Source organism: Bombus bifarius, unplaced genomic scaffold, assembly GCF_011952205.1.
Source record: "Bombus bifarius isolate JDL3187 unplaced genomic scaffold, Bbif_JDL3187 scf7180000008008, whole genome shotgun sequence".
NCBI lineage: Eukaryota > Metazoa > Arthropoda > Insecta > Hymenoptera > Apidae > Bombus > Bombus bifarius.
Genome location: NW_022884386.1, coordinates 3,185,669 through 3,203,640, shown reverse-complemented (window position 1 = coordinate 3,203,640; position 17,972 = coordinate 3,185,669). Strand labels below are relative to the sequence as shown.

At 39.2% G+C, this 17,972-nt stretch overlaps 1 protein-coding gene across 11 annotated transcripts in view; it reads right to left on the bottom strand.

Annotated features, from left to right (window-relative positions):
- Positions 1–17,972, bottom strand: part of LOC117206696 (ryanodine receptor) — a 42,825-nt gene that overhangs the window by 4,878 nt on the left and 19,975 nt on the right. For 4 of the 11 annotated variants that reach the window (XM_033446251.1, XM_033446254.1, XM_033446252.1 and 1 more), the window contains 24 exons: positions 17,788–17,932; positions 17,368–17,669; positions 16,444–16,977; positions 15,705–15,937; positions 15,262–15,364; positions 15,033–15,188; positions 14,755–14,870; positions 13,897–14,442; positions 12,946–13,764; positions 12,526–12,852; positions 11,608–11,885; positions 11,290–11,510; positions 10,957–11,047; positions 10,302–10,618; positions 9,865–10,168; positions 9,630–9,783; positions 8,702–9,493; positions 7,315–8,333; positions 6,605–6,976; positions 6,354–6,466; positions 5,730–5,823; positions 5,156–5,404; positions 4,055–4,466; positions 95–499 (listed from right to left, as the gene is read on the bottom strand). In XM_033446251.1, coding sequence (XP_033302142.1) covers positions 95–499; positions 4,055–4,466; positions 5,156–5,404; positions 5,730–5,823; positions 6,354–6,466; positions 6,605–6,976; positions 7,315–8,333; positions 8,702–9,493; positions 9,630–9,783; positions 9,865–10,168; positions 10,302–10,618; positions 10,957–11,047; positions 11,290–11,510; positions 11,608–11,885; positions 12,526–12,852; positions 12,946–13,764; positions 13,897–14,442; positions 14,755–14,870; positions 15,033–15,188; positions 15,262–15,364; positions 15,705–15,937; positions 16,444–16,977; positions 17,368–17,669; positions 17,788–17,932 — 8,102 coding nt within the window. Of the gene's footprint in view, positions 1–94; positions 500–4,054; positions 4,467–4,576; positions 4,598–4,957; positions 4,982–5,155; positions 5,405–5,729; positions 5,824–6,353; positions 6,467–6,604; positions 6,977–7,314; positions 8,334–8,701; positions 9,494–9,629; positions 9,784–9,864; positions 10,169–10,301; positions 10,619–10,956; positions 11,048–11,199; positions 11,224–11,289; positions 11,511–11,607; positions 11,886–11,967; positions 11,989–12,525; positions 12,853–12,945; positions 13,765–13,896; positions 14,443–14,754; positions 14,871–15,032; positions 15,204–15,261; positions 15,365–15,704; positions 15,938–16,443; positions 16,978–17,367; positions 17,670–17,787; positions 17,933–17,972 lie in introns of all 11 variants that reach the window. The other 7 variants (XM_033446245.1, XM_033446246.1, XM_033446248.1 and 4 more) reach the window with 6 other exon arrangements.

Here is a 17,972-nt window from a genome sequence, read left to right as displayed (position 1 = left end):
AGTAATTATTAATCTAACTTTATATATAGTAAATAGCTATATCAGTAAATAGCTTAATTTCGTACAGAGTTCTTTATCGATTCGGAAGAAATACCTTCCAGCATAGAGAGCATCATAGTGATCATATCCTTTTGTAAGTTCAGCAATTCCTTCAGAAGGTCCACTTGACTCGAGTGTTTGGATAACTTGTCCTGCATATGAGAGAAGAGGAAAAGGAATCCACCAACAGCGTCCCACAATCGAGAGTGGGCAAGTGCCTGTTGATTCTGAGCGCAAGGTCCTTGAATCACTTCAGTAAGGGTATTGAATACTTGACTGGCAACGCCGATAGCTTTAAAGAAATTAGCCTTGCCAGCAGGATCGATGAGTTCCTTGCTGGAATAATGCCAGTAAAAGTCCATGATGGATTCCTGAAGGCGTAGTAGATAATCGACGGTGCAGATGACCACGTTCACCGTCGTCGTGTTGCCAGCTTGCGTCCTCAGATAATTCTGCCAATCTATTGATATTGAAAATTATATCGATTATATTTCTTTAGTCTCGTCATTGTATATCTATACACGCAGTGAATGTAAACTTCTTTCGGCCGAAGCATAATTTCATTATATCGTTAAGCTAATCACCGAGGAAGATGAATTAATTCGTTACACGTGTGGCGGCACTCGGCAGCAATGTATATCGCCGAAGCGAAGTGCCTAACGAGCCATCAATATCCCAACGGTCCTTCGGCCGAATGTTAGAGAAGAAGGTTTTTTTTATTTATTTATTTATTTATTTAAATTTTACAATTTGTCCAGTAGGACATTTGGTAAAGTATTATAGTGATATACTAATATATCATGTGGGTGGCTGCCCCCAGCGGGGTACCATCATCGTGTTTGTTAGGTTATGTCCTTTGTGAGATCTGTTGGGTGTGAGAAGAAGGTGTGCGTGGCGCCTAACAAACGCGTGGATAGTAGGGATATTGAGGGACGACAAAAAGAAAAGAATCGAATCCGATCGACGGTTGAGTCTGAACCAGGAAGCGAAAAAGTAGAATTGTAACAGGGCAGCGAGATTGATTAGCGAAACCGAGAGCGATATGCGACGCGATCAAAAGAAGACACTAGTTAACAAATGTATAGTTGACCTAAACACCGAGTGATTATTTAAGGGGATATTCTAGTCTAGAAATTTGAAAAAGTCGAAAATTTTTTTTCATATTTCCAAAGTTTAGACATTCAAGAATATGTCCTTAAACGGATTTTTCAATATTTCAATTATTTTATGAGTTGTAACCATTTTTGTGACGCGGCATCTGCTCCGGTCCGACCGGGACAAATGTGCAATAGACGGTAGACGCTGCCCGATTACCTACGTATGAAAACTCTCATAAAATCTTTACTGTATTTTATTCCTTTTTTAAGATATTTTTAATTCAAGGCCATAGAGACGTATTTTGTCGGAATCTTTTCGTCTTAGTATTTATTTCAAGTTAGTTTTGAGCCAGCCTTCGAGCAACGTGTACGTGCAACTCTGACAACGTTTTATAAATATTTAAAGTAAAAATTGTTTTATATATTGAGATTTTAAAGTAAAATGGATAAAAAACATTCAAAATTCAGCTCTAAACGGGCATGCAGACCGAAGAAGAGAAGATTTTCCGGTAATCAATTTACCGTAGAAGAAGAAACCAGTTTCACTAATGCATCTGCAGCAAAATTGAAAAGTTCGAAAATCCTCCTCTAAATGACGACGTTTTAAAAGTAATAAAACCAATTTATGAAAGCTTATCAATTGATACTTTATTGGAACGATGTTTGAGTTCTGAAACCCAAAATAGTAACTGTTTGGAATTTTATAAGTCATGGGAATCACGATTGGCCCAGAAGCTAATGCGTTCGCAGTCAGGCGAGACAAAGTTCGCATCGAGCGCTCTGAACTCCGAGCTTCAGAAGCATCAAAGGAAGCCAGGACTGCTCGTCTCCATGAAAGAAGTAGAGGAAGGTTGCTTGTGTGGAGCAGGAATCGCCGATTAAAAATATGTAAGTATGCTGCACCATTCTATGAGTAAAAATGCCGGAAACTTGTCTCAAAACTTTAAACGCGTTTTTCTCGAAAATACTTTTTTCGAGTTGGCGTGTACGATATCTCAAGTTCTAATAAACCGATTTATTTGAAATTTGGTTTGGTATGAATGTTCTTTATACATTCCTCTATCGCCTGAACCACGCTCAGAACAAAATTTTTAATTTTACTATTTTTTAAACATTCGGAATTGTTAAAAAAACATGCGAAACAAGAAACTTTCCTTCAAACGGCCGCCATTTTGTGAAAAAATGTTGTTTTGACTTTTCCAAGGTTCATGCTATAGCAGCATCTATACTAATTAAGAATCCGTTCGGATTTTTTGTTTTAGATGACCAAAAGGGTTAATATTATGCACGCCAGGACACCCTTTTCTCTTAGCACCACCCACTTTGCCAGCTCATAACTTTGTGACTTTTGAGTCTTTTTTTTCGGTGAATTTTTTACGTGATCTTAAAATATCAATAAACAAATGCTTAAAAAAGGGATAGCAAAAATATTTTTTGTTTCGTTTGTACAGAACTTCAAAAATCGCCCGAGATTCGTGCCTCTAGACTAGAATACCCCCTTAACGTATTACACCCAATATCACCTCAGGCGGATTCCTAGTTTTTTGAACATAGCAATTTCTTTATCTATAGATTTTTTATTTTTTAATGATGAGTAAGTTTCTGAAAAGGAAAAACTGTCCGAGGAGGAAAAATATCCGTCGTGTTCAGGACATCAAACTTTGCTTGTATACGACAAGTGTAAATAAAGTGCCAAATTACACTAACACTCGATATATTTGTGGCGATACTCGACACCAACTACCCCGGACGACGATAGCGCAGTGGTTAGCGCCTTTGGTTACGAACATTCGGGACCCGAGTTTCAAATCCCGGCGCCCGTAGTCCGATTTTTCTTCCATGGCACATAAATGAGAAGAAAGCAGCAGTAGCTTACAGCGACGGTCTACATCAGCAGCAGCGGCAGCACTATAGCGACGAACGACTACTATTGCATTTCAAATTGGTGATTCCGACGTGATCTACAGCGAAAAGAGGTGTGAACGGCGATAGCGCTACCGAGACTTCGATCACCGCGAATCTTAAGACTGTGGAAACTGGTGGACCGACCTACGATGGACACGGAACGGGTCTTCCACCTTCGAACCTCGACTCCTCATCTCCGACCGACGCAAGCAGGTGAAGACAGGATTTGAGACGATGATCAAGCCAGGAGTGATGCAGTCAACGAAAAGTCCATGGGCATCACCTCTGCACGTCATACTAAAGAAGAACGGAGGCCTACGACTGAACGCTAAACGCCCCCGCACCGTGCCGACAGGTATCCACCACCACATCGAAGACTTCGCGCAACATCTGCACGGGTTTGACAACAAATCCGAGGATGCCGAACTCTCGCAACCGTACACGGAATCAACGAGCGAAGTTATGACCATATGTACAACAAAGAAAAGAATCGTTTCGAACAAAAAGAGATTCATTCTTCGAAGCAGACACATTCGAGATACGTGATTGTTAACCGTTGATTGTTAATCGTTGATCGTTAATAGTTTAATAAACCTTTTTTGTTGAACATCAAGAATATTTCCTGTGGGCATTTTCACCCTAACTTTCCACCTCATATTAAACCTCCTCCACCTTGAGCGTTAATTCATTCAAGGTTCGCGATATCGACCGATCGGTTGGACCTGACCGGCCGCTCTTTAGTTGATAACTCGCAACAACCTAGTTTGGGGGCGTTCAATTCTTATCTTGTCTACCAATTTTTCCTATCAATTAGCAATTCATCCGCACATTCAGTCTTCTAAGGTGTTCTTTTTGAAATATATAGCTATATTTAAGCGTTAAAAACCTGCGTCAAATTCTATTTAACTATCCTTATCATTTTAATAGAGATGGGGAATTCGGGTGATTCGTGGCGTCGATACTAATCCAGACGAGAATTTACGACTCTTCTGCGAACACAGTCGAACACTTACCAAGATTGTGGCCTTCGCAAGTCAATTGAATGAATCGAAATAGGGCGCACGTAAATTCAGCATCGTGCATATTCTTCTCTCCAGCAGCTCCTTCAGAGCCGACTCCAAGACCTTCTGCTTTCGTGTTCCTCTCGAACGCATCCAAATCCAATACGCTACAGGAATTCATGAGACCAGCAATCGAAGTGAAGAAGCCTACATCCTTCTTTTCCTTCAGGTGGTTCAGCATTCCTCGTTGAATTTCTATGTTACCACCTCGCAGGATAGAGATTCCCAATTCCAAAGTCTTCATTACCATTTCACTAGGGACACCTTTGCACGCAGAAATATGAAGCAGAACCATCTCTGCTACGCCACGATTGGCGAGACGCGTTTGGTGGAAAAGAAGTTTCTGCTTCTCCATTTCTTGTTCCTAGATAACGATCGAGATCGAATTGAGAATGAATTTTAAAGTTAAAACTGTTTTAAAGTTTTTGATGGTTTGTTTCTTTATTTAGCTGTTTATATTTTCTTCGTTCTTACCATAAGTTTGTGCATCGGTCGCTTTAGGGAGAGCATTAAAGAAAGCATCATAGAATTCGTTAATGAAGTGACAATGCTTATGATATTGGATGACAGGAGAATCATTGTCGAAAAGGAACGTAATAGACATATGTGGGAACAAAATTGATTTTGTACAGAGTGATCAGGGAATAGTCTACTGTTGATGCAAGCGTATTTACAAACTTGTGTATGTGTATGTTTCAATAGGAATAATTATTTAAATTAGGTTAACTAGATCCTACAATGAAATTTTGAGCAATTGATTGACATTATATTTAGCAATGGTAATATCGGACTTTTTAACGAACGAGCGTACGCATAGAAGCAATTGAATTTCCGCAAACGATTACTTGTCCTTACCATAAGTGGCTTATAGCCCCGCTTCTACAAGGTCAGTACGCGAGAAAAAGATACGAAATTGTTAATAATTTTCAAACACATTGGACAATCTCCCATGTTTGTATTTTTCATAAAAGAATGTTCAGTAGTTCAAAGAGTTTCGTTAGTAGAAATTTTTGTTTTTTTAATGTTTCAACGAATATTAGAGGAAGTACTTACATGGATCGAGGCGCCACCTTCTTCTTCGCCTCCTCCTCCACCCTCGTCTTCGCCTTCCTCTTCCTCTTCGCCACAAGATTTTGATATAATTTGCGCGTAACTCATGTACAAGGGATCTTCTTGAAGAGCGCCAGATCGCTCGGTCATAGCGCCACGACAGAATGTTGTTACCAATTGTGTAAGCGGGTCTGGTTTTCCTTCGTCCTCGTCTTTGTCCATTTTCTTCAGTTCCGCGTCCTCGAAAGATTGCTTTCAAGAAAAGAAATAGAAACAAAATATGAATAACGATAACTCTTAAACGGGGTAACTTTCAAACTTTTGCCAATGCACATAAAACTGTCTCACTTCTTAATCGTATCATATTCTTGGAGATTTGACATTACATATGATGTATGTGCATATATTTTTTAATTTGAATTGCATGTGATTAACCACCGATACTTTAGACAGATTCATTCACAAAATGTTCACTCCTCAGTTCAGTATTATTCTTCGTCCAAGTGAATTCTCATTTTCACAGCGAATAAAACGATAATTATGGAAGAAAATATTTCTTCACGAAACATATTCTTACCGTAAGGTCTTCAATCATCACTTCTTGGCCAACATTCTCATCCTGCAACCAGAGCTCGTAGTATGTCCGCGCGAAGATATTTATAGCCCGATGCCTGGAATAATATGTGAAATAATTATCATTTATCAAAACTCGAAGAGCCATTAAACGTTCATTTTACCTTCGTAATTTGTAAAGTGGCTCACTACGCAGACATGCAATCGCTGCCCTTTTTCTTGCTGCGCACAGCACACGCTTCCATCCATCCCGAGATGGTGGAGGTTTCGTTGCCTTTTAGCAGCATGCACACACAACTACAGTTGTTAGATCACTAACAAACAATTACAGGGGTCATTGTTGATGGTTAATATTATTTTTTGCTACTCTTACGATTAGACAAGCTTTCGTGGAAAACAACAAAAAATAACTGAAATTTTGGTTACTGGTTTACTTGGTGATAGCGCACTAAAGGTATAATGTTTGAAACTCAAGTCGAAACAAACGTCACGCAACAAAAGTATGGGGATTAAATAATATATTGATTATCCTAATTTTATTTTACTTGATTGCTTTTTATTATTGTCAGCGAAATAAACACAAGTGTCACGGTACACAGGTAACGCGAATCAAACCAAAAGAGGATACCTGGGCAGGGAATGTAGGGAAGTTTGACGGAAACAAGCGATCACTGCTCGTTTACGTTGTATCGACACCACGGATCGATATTGACCCTTGCTCTGCTGTTGCGGATGATCTATCTACTCAAGAACACAAAATTACTAAATAAATCGAACACATCTTTCGAACGAAGAAGCTTCGCGTATCTGAGAAACAACTATCGTAGAATATTCAGGAGACAATGGTTACGTAATACTTGAAAATGATTCTTCACTAACCATATGTAAACCGTAAAGAACTTTGGCCATGTCTGTGATCCTTGCAACCACGTCCTCTAGCTGTTGTGCTTTCACTGGTTCCATGGAATCCTTCTTCTGACCTAGTTTGGAGTACAGATAATGTTGCCAGGACATTTCGTCAGCTGGGTCGATTTTGTCTGGCAAAGTGAGTTGCGTCTTCGCGAATTCCGAGATCTCGTATTCCGGCATCTTCTTTAGGAATCTGTCCTTGCAGTGTTGCACTAATTCTTGTTCGCGACCAGCAAATAAGTTCAGACCAACTGGAAGCAACCTCTTCAAACAGGCTACCATTAGGGAAGCCTGCACTTCTTTGTCTTTGTCTCTTTTCTTGTCACGATGCTTCTTCTTTTTCTGTTGGGTAATGGATTATAGAGTTAACTTTTTTTTATTAATTTTGTTATTTTTTGTGCAATTTTTATGTCGTATTAACTACTATTATTATCAGTTATGTGCATTATTAATCCTCTGTAGGCAATCGTTCACACCACGTGTTTAAAGCTAATTTCTATTTTTTCTGAAAAATTTGACTTATTTGGCTAGAACAGTATAAAGATTAGGCATGGCAAAATATGCTTACCCATAAAGAATTAGTTATAATTTCCATGGACCATAGTTTTTATTAATTACAATTACCATTTACTATATCGCTATAATAATGATTTATGATCGTTTAAAGTCACTATACCAACCTTGCCTCCTCCGGAAGGTGCTGTTCCATCCGAAATAGTAGTAGGTCTTCTGGTCGCTGTCGGCATAATGAGCACCATATTATCGATCTCATTAGCCGATATGAAGTTTTGTTCTTCTCTCAAGAAGTACTGAGACTTGGACCAAATATTAAATATCGCTGCTACGTGATTATAAAGATCCTCTGCTTCTGGAATGTTATTCCTCAGCCAATGATTCCTTTGCAAATCAACGTACTTAATCAAAAGAGGATAGAACGAGTAAATATCGCGAACCAGAAGTTGCCAGTCTTCTTGAATCTGTGCTTCGATTTGTGACGTGTCATCCGTGGATGATTTAATAAAACCACGAAGAGATTCTTCTTTGTGGAACATAGTGTCTGTACGTTTTCTGACACGCTCGGCAAGTGGTAAGAATGGATCCTTCAACAACTCTTCTGATGAATTTATAATGATCTGCTGAGTGTAAGCAGCGATACGAGTCATCCAAGGAGCATTTTCGTTACCGATGTTCTTTTTAATCAACTTTAATACGTTCTTCAGCAGTTGATTCATGTGATCGCTGGTAACCATGCTGACGTACGTTCCTTCTGTCGGGTTTACATTGTCTGGGCCTTGAGACCACCAGAAAGGCAGATAGGAGCAAAGCAGAGGAAGAATAATGTCAACTACGTGGGGAAGATCGTTGTAGGTTTTCTCAGACTCGACGAATTGATCGACTTCCGTCAAGATCGTCTCTAGGGTGGGCATACTCGATTCCATCTTCATCATGATATCTTGTGCTTCCAAGGAATGGTCGGCTATACGATTCAAAAGGGAATACTGATTGTGCTTGTTTAAATGTGGCTCCAGGAAGGCCACAGGGAAACAACTAGAAAAGGCACCTAGACAGGAACCTAAGCTGGGCTTGTGACGCTCGATTTCTGTCTTCAAATATTTTCTGTCGTGTGTTAGAGAGGCATCTACACCGAGAGTGTATAAAGACGCCAGCATTTTGTAGGATGCCACCTGAATTTCGTCCACTGTGAACATAATATGTGAACATAATAATATTCGTTAAATAGTTAATAATATATTTCGCTATGTTCTATCGATATCACTAGACTATGGATGTTTGTGCGAAATTATATCTTTATAAATATGATTTAAAAAACGACAGTCAGATAGAAAATTATTTTACCCGCTAAATGTTACAACGAACATTATATTTTGAATATTTTTGCATATTATATGCATTCTGTGCATGGCTGAACTTTCAAGTTTCCCATAAATGCACAAACATCCGCAGTCTGGATATCATAAACATTCACTCGATTCACGATCGCGTATCATTCGTAATTTCACACATATATTAAAAAGCTTAGAAGAATTTTATTTGAATTCTACTTACGTAGCAAATCGCTACCATACTCGCAGGCAGCCAAATGATCGAACATGGCTGTGAGCACTGGCAAAACCACGCTATTGATATACGACAAGGATGTAGAAGTCTTCAAATGTGTTCCTCTCAGATGACTGTATTTCCCCTCTTGAAGATTAAGAATCGTGTGTCCTAAATCATCTGCAGTGTTGTTGAAGAACGTTAACATAGACGTTCTGATAAACTCAGGACAATTCTTCACTAAACTCTTCGCGTCTATGCCTTTGACTAGTACTTGAAGACAACGGACGGTGATCCTAACATCCGGCCCGAAAGCAGCCAATCTAGATCTCAATAAACTGGCCAATTTGCAAAATAGAGCTGCTACCATCTCCTTCTCTTTCAAGGACGCAGCTCCGACATTGTTGGTAGCCGTTGCCACAGCGATGAAATAGTTTTTGTGTGTGCTAAAATATTTTTCCATCAGTGGCAGGACAACTTTGCTGAAGAATTTGATGTCTCTTGTGGACGTTTTAAAGCTATTTCTACGACTGAACGTGTCGGACGGTTTCAGCAATTTCATGTTGATAGTGGCTTTATCCAAGTAGGCTATCAACTTTTCAAGTAACGAGTAGGCGAATCGTAATTCCACCGAGGCTCCAGCCGTCGCAACTTCTGATTCCCCGCCTCTATTTGGTTTATGAAGCTTGTAACCCTGATATTGCAGGTACTTGAGGAATTCTTGGGAACGTTCGCGATCCTTTCGTTTCTCCTTGTCGGTCAAAAGATCATACGGAACTAGTTGAGGATGAATACCACCTCCTGTGAAGGACATAAATTAATATTTATATATTGATGTTAAATAAATGAGTTATTAATAGCAATATCTTGAGACAAATATTTGTGATTTATTAATAAATTATTTAATAATTTATTTCGATTCTTCATCGATACGAACCACAAGTAATGAGTTCTTCCTTCTTCTTCTTCGCCCAAATATCGTGCGCATTATCCGCGAGACGCTCTGCCATGTTTTGCATTTCTCTGCTCAGAGTCAAATTAGTCATGTCAACTGGATGAGGATTATAATTAAATGGACCCGCTGAATCAGCCTGAAATATTATTTTTTATTCGTAATATATAATTCAGTTTGTCTATCGATAAAGATATATGTAAATAGAATTTTCACTCACTTGACTTTTCGATGATCTTCTCATGGAACTACGATTGTTAGATGGTACATCCACCTCTGCATGTTCAACGCTCCATCCTATGGCCAATAAAGCTTTTAAGCTCTCTCTGACTGGCTCTTTGTATCGTTCTCTTTCGTAATCGTTCAACGTGTTGTACGGCTTCAGCCTGGGATGAGTCTTGTTCACTTCAGACCACTGTTCGCCGTAGGTCCAACCGTTTTCTAATTTCCGACTGGCCCAAGCGTCGTGGTAATGTTCGGAGAACTTTTGCACTATCTGATTGAGGTCGTTATTGAGGACCACACTATCGAATGTTAAAACAATATCAGTACTATATAATTTAGAATTTTCATTCGCCGGTTTTATCGAAATAAGGTTTTCTTAAATGACTGTACGCTAATTATTCATCCACATTTTTATAAAGAAAAATATAATACCTAGAGGTATTGATTGGCTGAGGATTATAAGGTCCATCAGGCGACTGTGCAGATGCAGATTTACTTCCGTACCACTCGTCATCGTAATTTTTGGACAACGAATAATCAGGCGGTAACGCGCAACCAATAGCTGTGAGACAAGGTAGAGCTTTTCCAAACAGTTCTGGGTCGTAGTCCATCTTGGATAACGAATCGAAAATGTTGCTGAAGAGGACCATAGTGAGGCGTTTCTCTTCATCGCTCGATGCACCGTATGCGCCTTGTCCACCGGTCGATCCGTAATATTTCGCGCAACGATCGTAGTGAAGGGTCAGCAACTGTTATAAAATTATGAATACCTTCAATAGCACAAAATATATTAAATAATTCAAAGTACAATAAAACTCCATTTATCGCGAATACGTCGAGAAACAAACAATTTATGTAACGGTTGTTCATCAATTCTCTTCGCTACCAATTATTTTTGATTTACATAATAATAGCTCACATTGAAATTGGGGGATTTAATTGACAGAAGTTCGATTAATCAGGCGCTAACTAAAATTTTGTTTCAATAAATGGAGTTCAGATAAATGAAATTCAAGTATATTTCATTTATATTCGTCATATTTTATACTCTACAATATTTTTTAATATTTCATAGAATTTACTTTACCCTTAGAGCAACTGTCGTATATTCTGATAGCTTGGACACGTCTACGGTCAGCTTTCGAAGCAGCTTCAGCAACATGCTGGGTTGCATTTGGCTAAAAAGAAAAATACGTTAAACACATATCATAAAGAAGTAAAAACGCGAGGGCACTGAATACTATAAGCTCCTTTACCCTTACAGTGTAATTATTGTGACTACAATCCTAGGCGAGAATTAGCAATTTAGAATAATATTGTTGAAACTTACGAGACATTTAACTCGTGGACGTCTCTTGTTAAGCAACAAAACGATTCCGTTAATCATTTCAATTGTATTTTGGAAAAAGGTCGCGCTTACCTGGTCAATGCCACGAGGAAATCCGACACTGCTTCACGTTGACCCTTAGTGAGCATTCTGTTCTTGCTCAATCGATACACGGTGTGCAACGTAGCATCCAGTAAGCTGGCATAGTTATCCGCCTCGTTGTAGAATTTCGAATGCTTGATCAACAAAGGTAGAATACTGTTTCCAATGTAACGATTCATCGCTAACGCCATGTCTGATTCGTATCCATCGTTCTAAAATGACAATTGAAATTAAAAGAGGAAACAAAACGATTCGACGTTCGAATAATTGGTCACGAATGAATTGACATCGAGTCTGTGTTATATTTACCCTATCCAACATAGTGGCGGCTCTGAGATCGGGCAAAAACGCTTCCTCGAGTATCTTAAAGAACAATTCTCTGGTTTCGATTCCGTAAACGCGCTCCAAAAACAGAACGATGCTCTGTTTATGTCCAGGAATCAAACCAGACGGCATATCGCTTTTTGGTTTCTCTTCGCCTGCCGCGGGATTCAATAACGTGAACCTCAAAGACAGGACACCTTGTAGATCATCGAGTGGAACCAGAGATCGAAGAATAGCCCTCGCTCGAAGAGACTCGTTCTTCCCTGGAAAACATGCTCCGATGTAACCCCCTTCACAAATTAGCGATTAGCAAAGAAAAGAAAGCTTTGATTTCGTATATATTACCGACAGATTCTGTAGAAGCCTCTGTTGCTCGTCAAAAAATAAACACTGTTATTAGATAAATAAGTTTGAAAGTTGCGAGGGATAGAGGAGCTCGTGCATAAATTAAGCCGCAGGTTCTTAACCATTTCATAAATACGTACTATCCAAAGCAAAGTTATAGAATTTCAGTACCACTAAAAAAGAAAAAAAAAAAAAAAGAAATGTCTTGCATGTAGAAATTTAAGGTTTGACCCTCGTGTTCAGTTAATCTTCGATTTCGGTAGGAAGCTGTTCTACATATTTGGCTAGCCTCTAATTACTTAAATACGAAGCGACCACAGATTAACATTGAAACTGAACTTCTGAATGATATCACTCTTATATTGTATATTGTAGAAATGCATAAATTATTATTGTAGTACTGGTTGAGAACCGTTGGATCGACTATAAGCTTGGAAATGAAAGTAAAATCGCGACAATCTATCGAAATAAATAATGAAGTGGTTATCGACTAATGATACTTACGAAGGTTCTGTGTATTGCGTAACCCACGGGAAGGGGAATTCAACTTTTACTTACCTTGTTCGATAACAGAAGAATCTGGAGCGCAGCGGCCTAATAGGTCCACCAAGGTACAGTAAAAGTTCAAGATCGCAGCTCCTGTATCGATATAGTCTTCGTCGTCGTCTGATTCCGGAAGCGGATGTTCGAATTGCATGAGCGCCGTTGTACCTTCTGCTTCGTCGTGCACTTTCCTTCGATCAGCGATTCGTTCGGACATCTTGTTGGCGTCTATGATAGCTCTTAATAGACCCTCACCCTCGCCACGAAGCGCTGGTCCCAGACATTCCGGTCTTCTGATCAGCAAACGGATCACCAAGTTTGCATTTTCCTCGACGCTTTCACCTAGAAGGAATTATTTCGAATTATTTTCTCAATGCGACATAACACGACTTCTTTGATATAAAATAAGTATCCCAAGACGAATTAAGGACTAACCATTAACCCAAACGCAGAACCTCAAAAAGTCCAAATATCTTTCGCCTTCCACCGGATCCCATCCCAGATCGGGATAACCTTTTTCAACTAATTCCGAATTCGATTGCAAACCACAACGGGATAGATATATGGCAATTTTTTCAAGATAATGTTCTCTGAGAGCCAGAGCCAGTTCCGTGTTTTCCATGAGGGAAGAATAAGCCACGTCCAATGGCGTGGAACCTCTTAAAGATGGTCTCGATAACAAGATATTACTATTCTCCAGTAAAAAGTCAAAGTGATCGAACATAGCCTTCTGATTCTGTCTGGAGGTTCGACAAAAGTAGCACAGGAATCTACAGCATGCTACCACCATTTCGTGAGAAGTATCCTTCTCCTTGGAAACTGGTTCTCCTTCGGTAGTTTGGGGCTGAGTTTGAGCGTCCGATTGCGCCTGTGCACGTCTGCCTAGCGTGTTCATCATGATCGCCATAACGTTCTCGTGAATTCTAAGCACTCTGATTAAATCTGGATGCTGGAAGAACGTATGATTGTTGACTAATTTCCAGAGTCGTTCCCGAACGAGCTCTTCTTCCTCTTGAGACATTTGTACAGGCAGTAAGGCGCGAATTTGGCTCAAACCGACCCACATCAAAGCGACGTCGTCCTTTGTCTTGCTGTTGGTCACGTAGGTTTTTTCTAGAGCTCGAATTAACTCGCCCACCGTGTCATACTGGCGAACCAGTAAACTGAACATTTCTCGAACCAACTTCGGAGTCTCGATTTGCGATTCCTCGGCCCAGCTGACGATGGTTTTTATCAGAACTTTACGGAACACCTCTGTAACAAATATCAAAAGAAGTGTCACCATTTAATATTTAAATATGTTTAAAAAAATGTAATAGCAAAAGACAGGAGCAAAAAGAATCGAGAAGCTAAATACTGTGATCGATACTGTGATACAATTCCAACCTTCTGGAGTCTTTCTCTCGGGTTCAGGTTCGGGTTTAGGTTCCTCTTCGAGTTCTTTCACTGCGTTGATAAAGTTGAATAGCTTCTTAATGGCGCCAGGTTTCTGAACTGCGTCTTCTGCCTCCTCCACGGCATCCGCAGCTTCCTGCAGGGCGTGCAAGGACACGTAGGACATGAGACTGTTATGGAATTCATTCATCCGATTTATCAGATCTTCTCCGCAAGGACTATTCTCAGGGTCATCCACGAATTCCATATTCTTGAAACTTAAGATCGCATTCATCTGTTCACGAGGTGGACATCGAAATTCTCTTGTCTTCTTCGCTGCTACTGCCGATGGTAAGTCAGATTGTTTGATTTCGATGTAACGCCGAAGTTGATCGGACTGAAGATCACCGACGAAGTCGTGGCTAAATGCGATAATGGACTCGACGCGATGTCGAAGCTGGATGTCGTTTAGATGATGAAGAAGATAGCACATCTGTAGTTTCGCACCTTCGGCCATTTTCATGTGAAGCAGTCCCTTCTTGTGCTCGTCTTTTCCTTCTGTAAATTGATTTTTACATTACATTTCGTCTTTAGAAGATAAAATTTTGCTTCTATTAAAAATATAGTTGGCCAGAGAATCATTGAGATATCATAAAATATTTGAAAAATTATTATTTGGATGCTGTATCATCTTATTTGCCTGGATATTATCTTGAAGTAATTACGGTATTAGTTTATTTGATCTTTCAAATGATTTTTCTTCGAAATATTTTATTCAGCCATCAAATACTCGAAATGATCTGTTATCTCAAATCTTTGCTTTCGTCTTCGTTTCAAATAAAATTTACCTAAGTCTGAAGTATATTTTACCTTTGTCAAACGTCGGATCCCAAGTCTCAGGATGAATCATAATCAGAAGCTTCATAACGTCTTCGTTCCTGAGCATTCCGACCAAGAGCAACCTGTCTACTAGTTTCAAAAGTGGCCTGTAATAAATAAAAATCATGTAAATAAGAGGCACAAGAATGGATCTGAATCTGCGGCAGCAAGCAAGTTATCCTGAAAGCATTTTCTTTCTTCGTATCGTCGACGTAGATATTAAATATGCAGAATAGCCCAGGCGTGCACGTATTCATTTGGCTACATACAGGAAAAGATTCTCATTGCTGCCACCAATGGGGTCCCGATTGTGAACTTGATTGACCTCAACGGCCTCGTTCAGTGCAGTCATCACGTAGTCCCGCACTACATCCAGAGGGAAGTACGGACTGTAGAGGCTCCTTATGTTCTCGATCGTTTGATCGCTGGAAGGAATATCCCTTGATGTCGCCTATTAGTCATGGGGTTCACATCTAATTTTGAATTGAATGTACCTACCTGATGTCTGTCATTTTCATTTGAGGACGAACCGACTCGGTTTCTAGATACCTGAGACTGTGCTTCATTTCCTCGTTTTCGTATAAATCCTTCAGTTCTTGGCCTATGAAACGTATAAACTTATTGTTAGATATCTATAAAGTTACCTATATTGGTTACAGAAAATATTTCCACGTGGTTGCATTCATTATAGCATTCACAAACTAATTAATTACAAGTAAATATATTAAAGTACAAGTTTATCGAATGTCGTGTTATTTAGTAGCATTTTTACATCACTAAAAAATGGAATATAGGACGTGACAAAAGAAATAAGTTCATTGGAAAATATACAATGAGAGATATGGAATATAGAGATGTGTAAATAACCATTTTTTGTAACCACTGTATCTATGAATAGATCTCTTGTTTCAAGAGATGTTACTTTGAAAAAGTTTCTTTACCTAAAGGAATTATGTATTCATTTTTGCACACTTCCATCGTAGTCGCGTGTGACTCGAGATGCAAGGCGATCAGCAAGTCGTAGAATCCTTGTCGTAGGGGCCCGGACATGTATTCCGCTCGAATTGCGTACAATAATTGTTTTTGATCGACGTGCTGGCATAGAGCGTGTGCTGCTCTGTAATTCGACTGATAACATAGAGCTGCGTACAGTGTCAGAGTGTGCGCATGGAAGCTGCAACAATTATATAGATAAATGTTAATTCTTCGAATAAATAGAAGAAAGTCTAATTCTCACTTGGCGGAGGCTCATATTTGTCATAGAATATTTGTTTCATGACAATAACCTGAAGGTCCAGACAAAAAAATTTTTACCCTTATATGTCAATGAAATTCCTTTAAAAAATAAAATTGTACGTAATTCGGTAAAATAACAACACATATACAATACTGCCCATATGTTTGATCGATATATTAATAGTAATAGTATTTAAAATAGATCGAAGTATAGTTAGAAGCAGCATTCGCTTGCTTTTTATAGAGTCACTTTATGAAATCGAATTCTTTCATGCAATCATTGCAGTTTGATTTATCTGTAATTTTGTAATTGAAATATATCTAATCAAAAAGTTAGTAAGTGACCGAATTCCAAATGACAGCATACAGGATGCAATCGATATTTGTATAAATCAAATCCAGCCTCTGCCTTCTGAGAATTAACATCGCACTTCCAAAATTTACCTAAGTAACTTATCCATCTCGATAAGCTCCAATATATCGATACATCTATCCTCTTCAGGGATATGCAAAGCCAACATTGATATGGCATCCTCGCACAGCATGGACCAACCTCTGATATCAGACAGTTTCAAGGCATGAACCTGAAGCGATTGATTTGGTACTCTTGCCCATTGGTGAGGTTTCAGACATTGAACCTTCAATCTAGGTGGGAACTGTGGTATCACATGACGTTCTGAGTTTTGTAACACAGCAGCGGATAATGGTAACGTTGTGGAGGTTCTTCCAAGTTCAATCTGAAGTATTTCCTTGCTGGTAGCTTCTACGAAGATGGCAGGGAATAATTTCGTATCGGGTTCCATCTTGAATTTGTGGCTAGTTTCCTTTCCCTCGCAAGTGAAGGACACCCAACCGGTTGCGGTATCCACGAAACATCCAACGAACATTCCTTGAGAAGCTCCCTTGCCGGATGCGTCTTGCGTTACTTCGTTGTAAAGCTCATCCGCTCTTACCATATAGCAGCTCTGTCTATCAACCCTGCAATAAATTGCTCCATTTAAGAGAACAATTTAAAATACGTTATCTTGTAAAGTAAGTTGATTCATTCGTTGACATACATGCATAGAGTTACGCTTAGAGTTTTGCTAGTACGCCATGAAATTAATAAAATTTTAATAGAATCGATCAAATTGATAGCGTGTTTGCATAAACATCATCGTACATAACGAAACTAATCGACATTTATTTCTTATAGAAAGTTGGAAATACGCATTTTTCGTGTCTGATAGGAAATCTTAATGATAAATTTATCTTTTACATTGTTGATTTTCAATTTTTCGTCATTTCATTACACTGTCATAGTGCTAATTTGATGAGTCTTGTTTGAATATATATATATATATATAATAGAAGAGAAATTGAACTTACTGTTCTATAGGACGATCATAGTCATCGGTAATAACTACAGAGCCCTTCCTCACGCGAGACAGATTAAAGTCTTTAGTATGCAAATGATACTGGGATGTGACCCAGCCAACATAAACGTGCGTTGGATCCTGTCCAGGAAAGATTCTCACTCCGTAGAAGTATTCGTTCATCAATTTCAAGCATTCTGCATCGAATATCTCATTTCCGATTGCTTCGACGCCGCTTCCACTCAGAGCAGACATAGACATTGCTTTTGGTGCGTTGCGTTCTGGGATCTGAGGTGGCACTACTTTCAAGTCCGTCTATAGAAAGAATTTGTCATTTATTTCGTGGCGCTTGAACGAAGATGGCAATAGAATCACAGCAGCAGGTAGTTGGACGAATGGACAAACAAATAAATAAATAAATAAATGGTTTTACGTTTGATATGCGAATTTGGGGAGGCCGGTTACTTGCTTTGTTCATCGATTGAGTCTTGGTGCTCTTATCAGAAATGTCTGAACGTACTGGTGGCTCGGGCGTTTTCGATTTCGCGTCCGGAGACTTCGCTTTGCGAGAGAAGAATCTGCGAAACACATTGGAAATTTATTGTTTCTACTTTATGT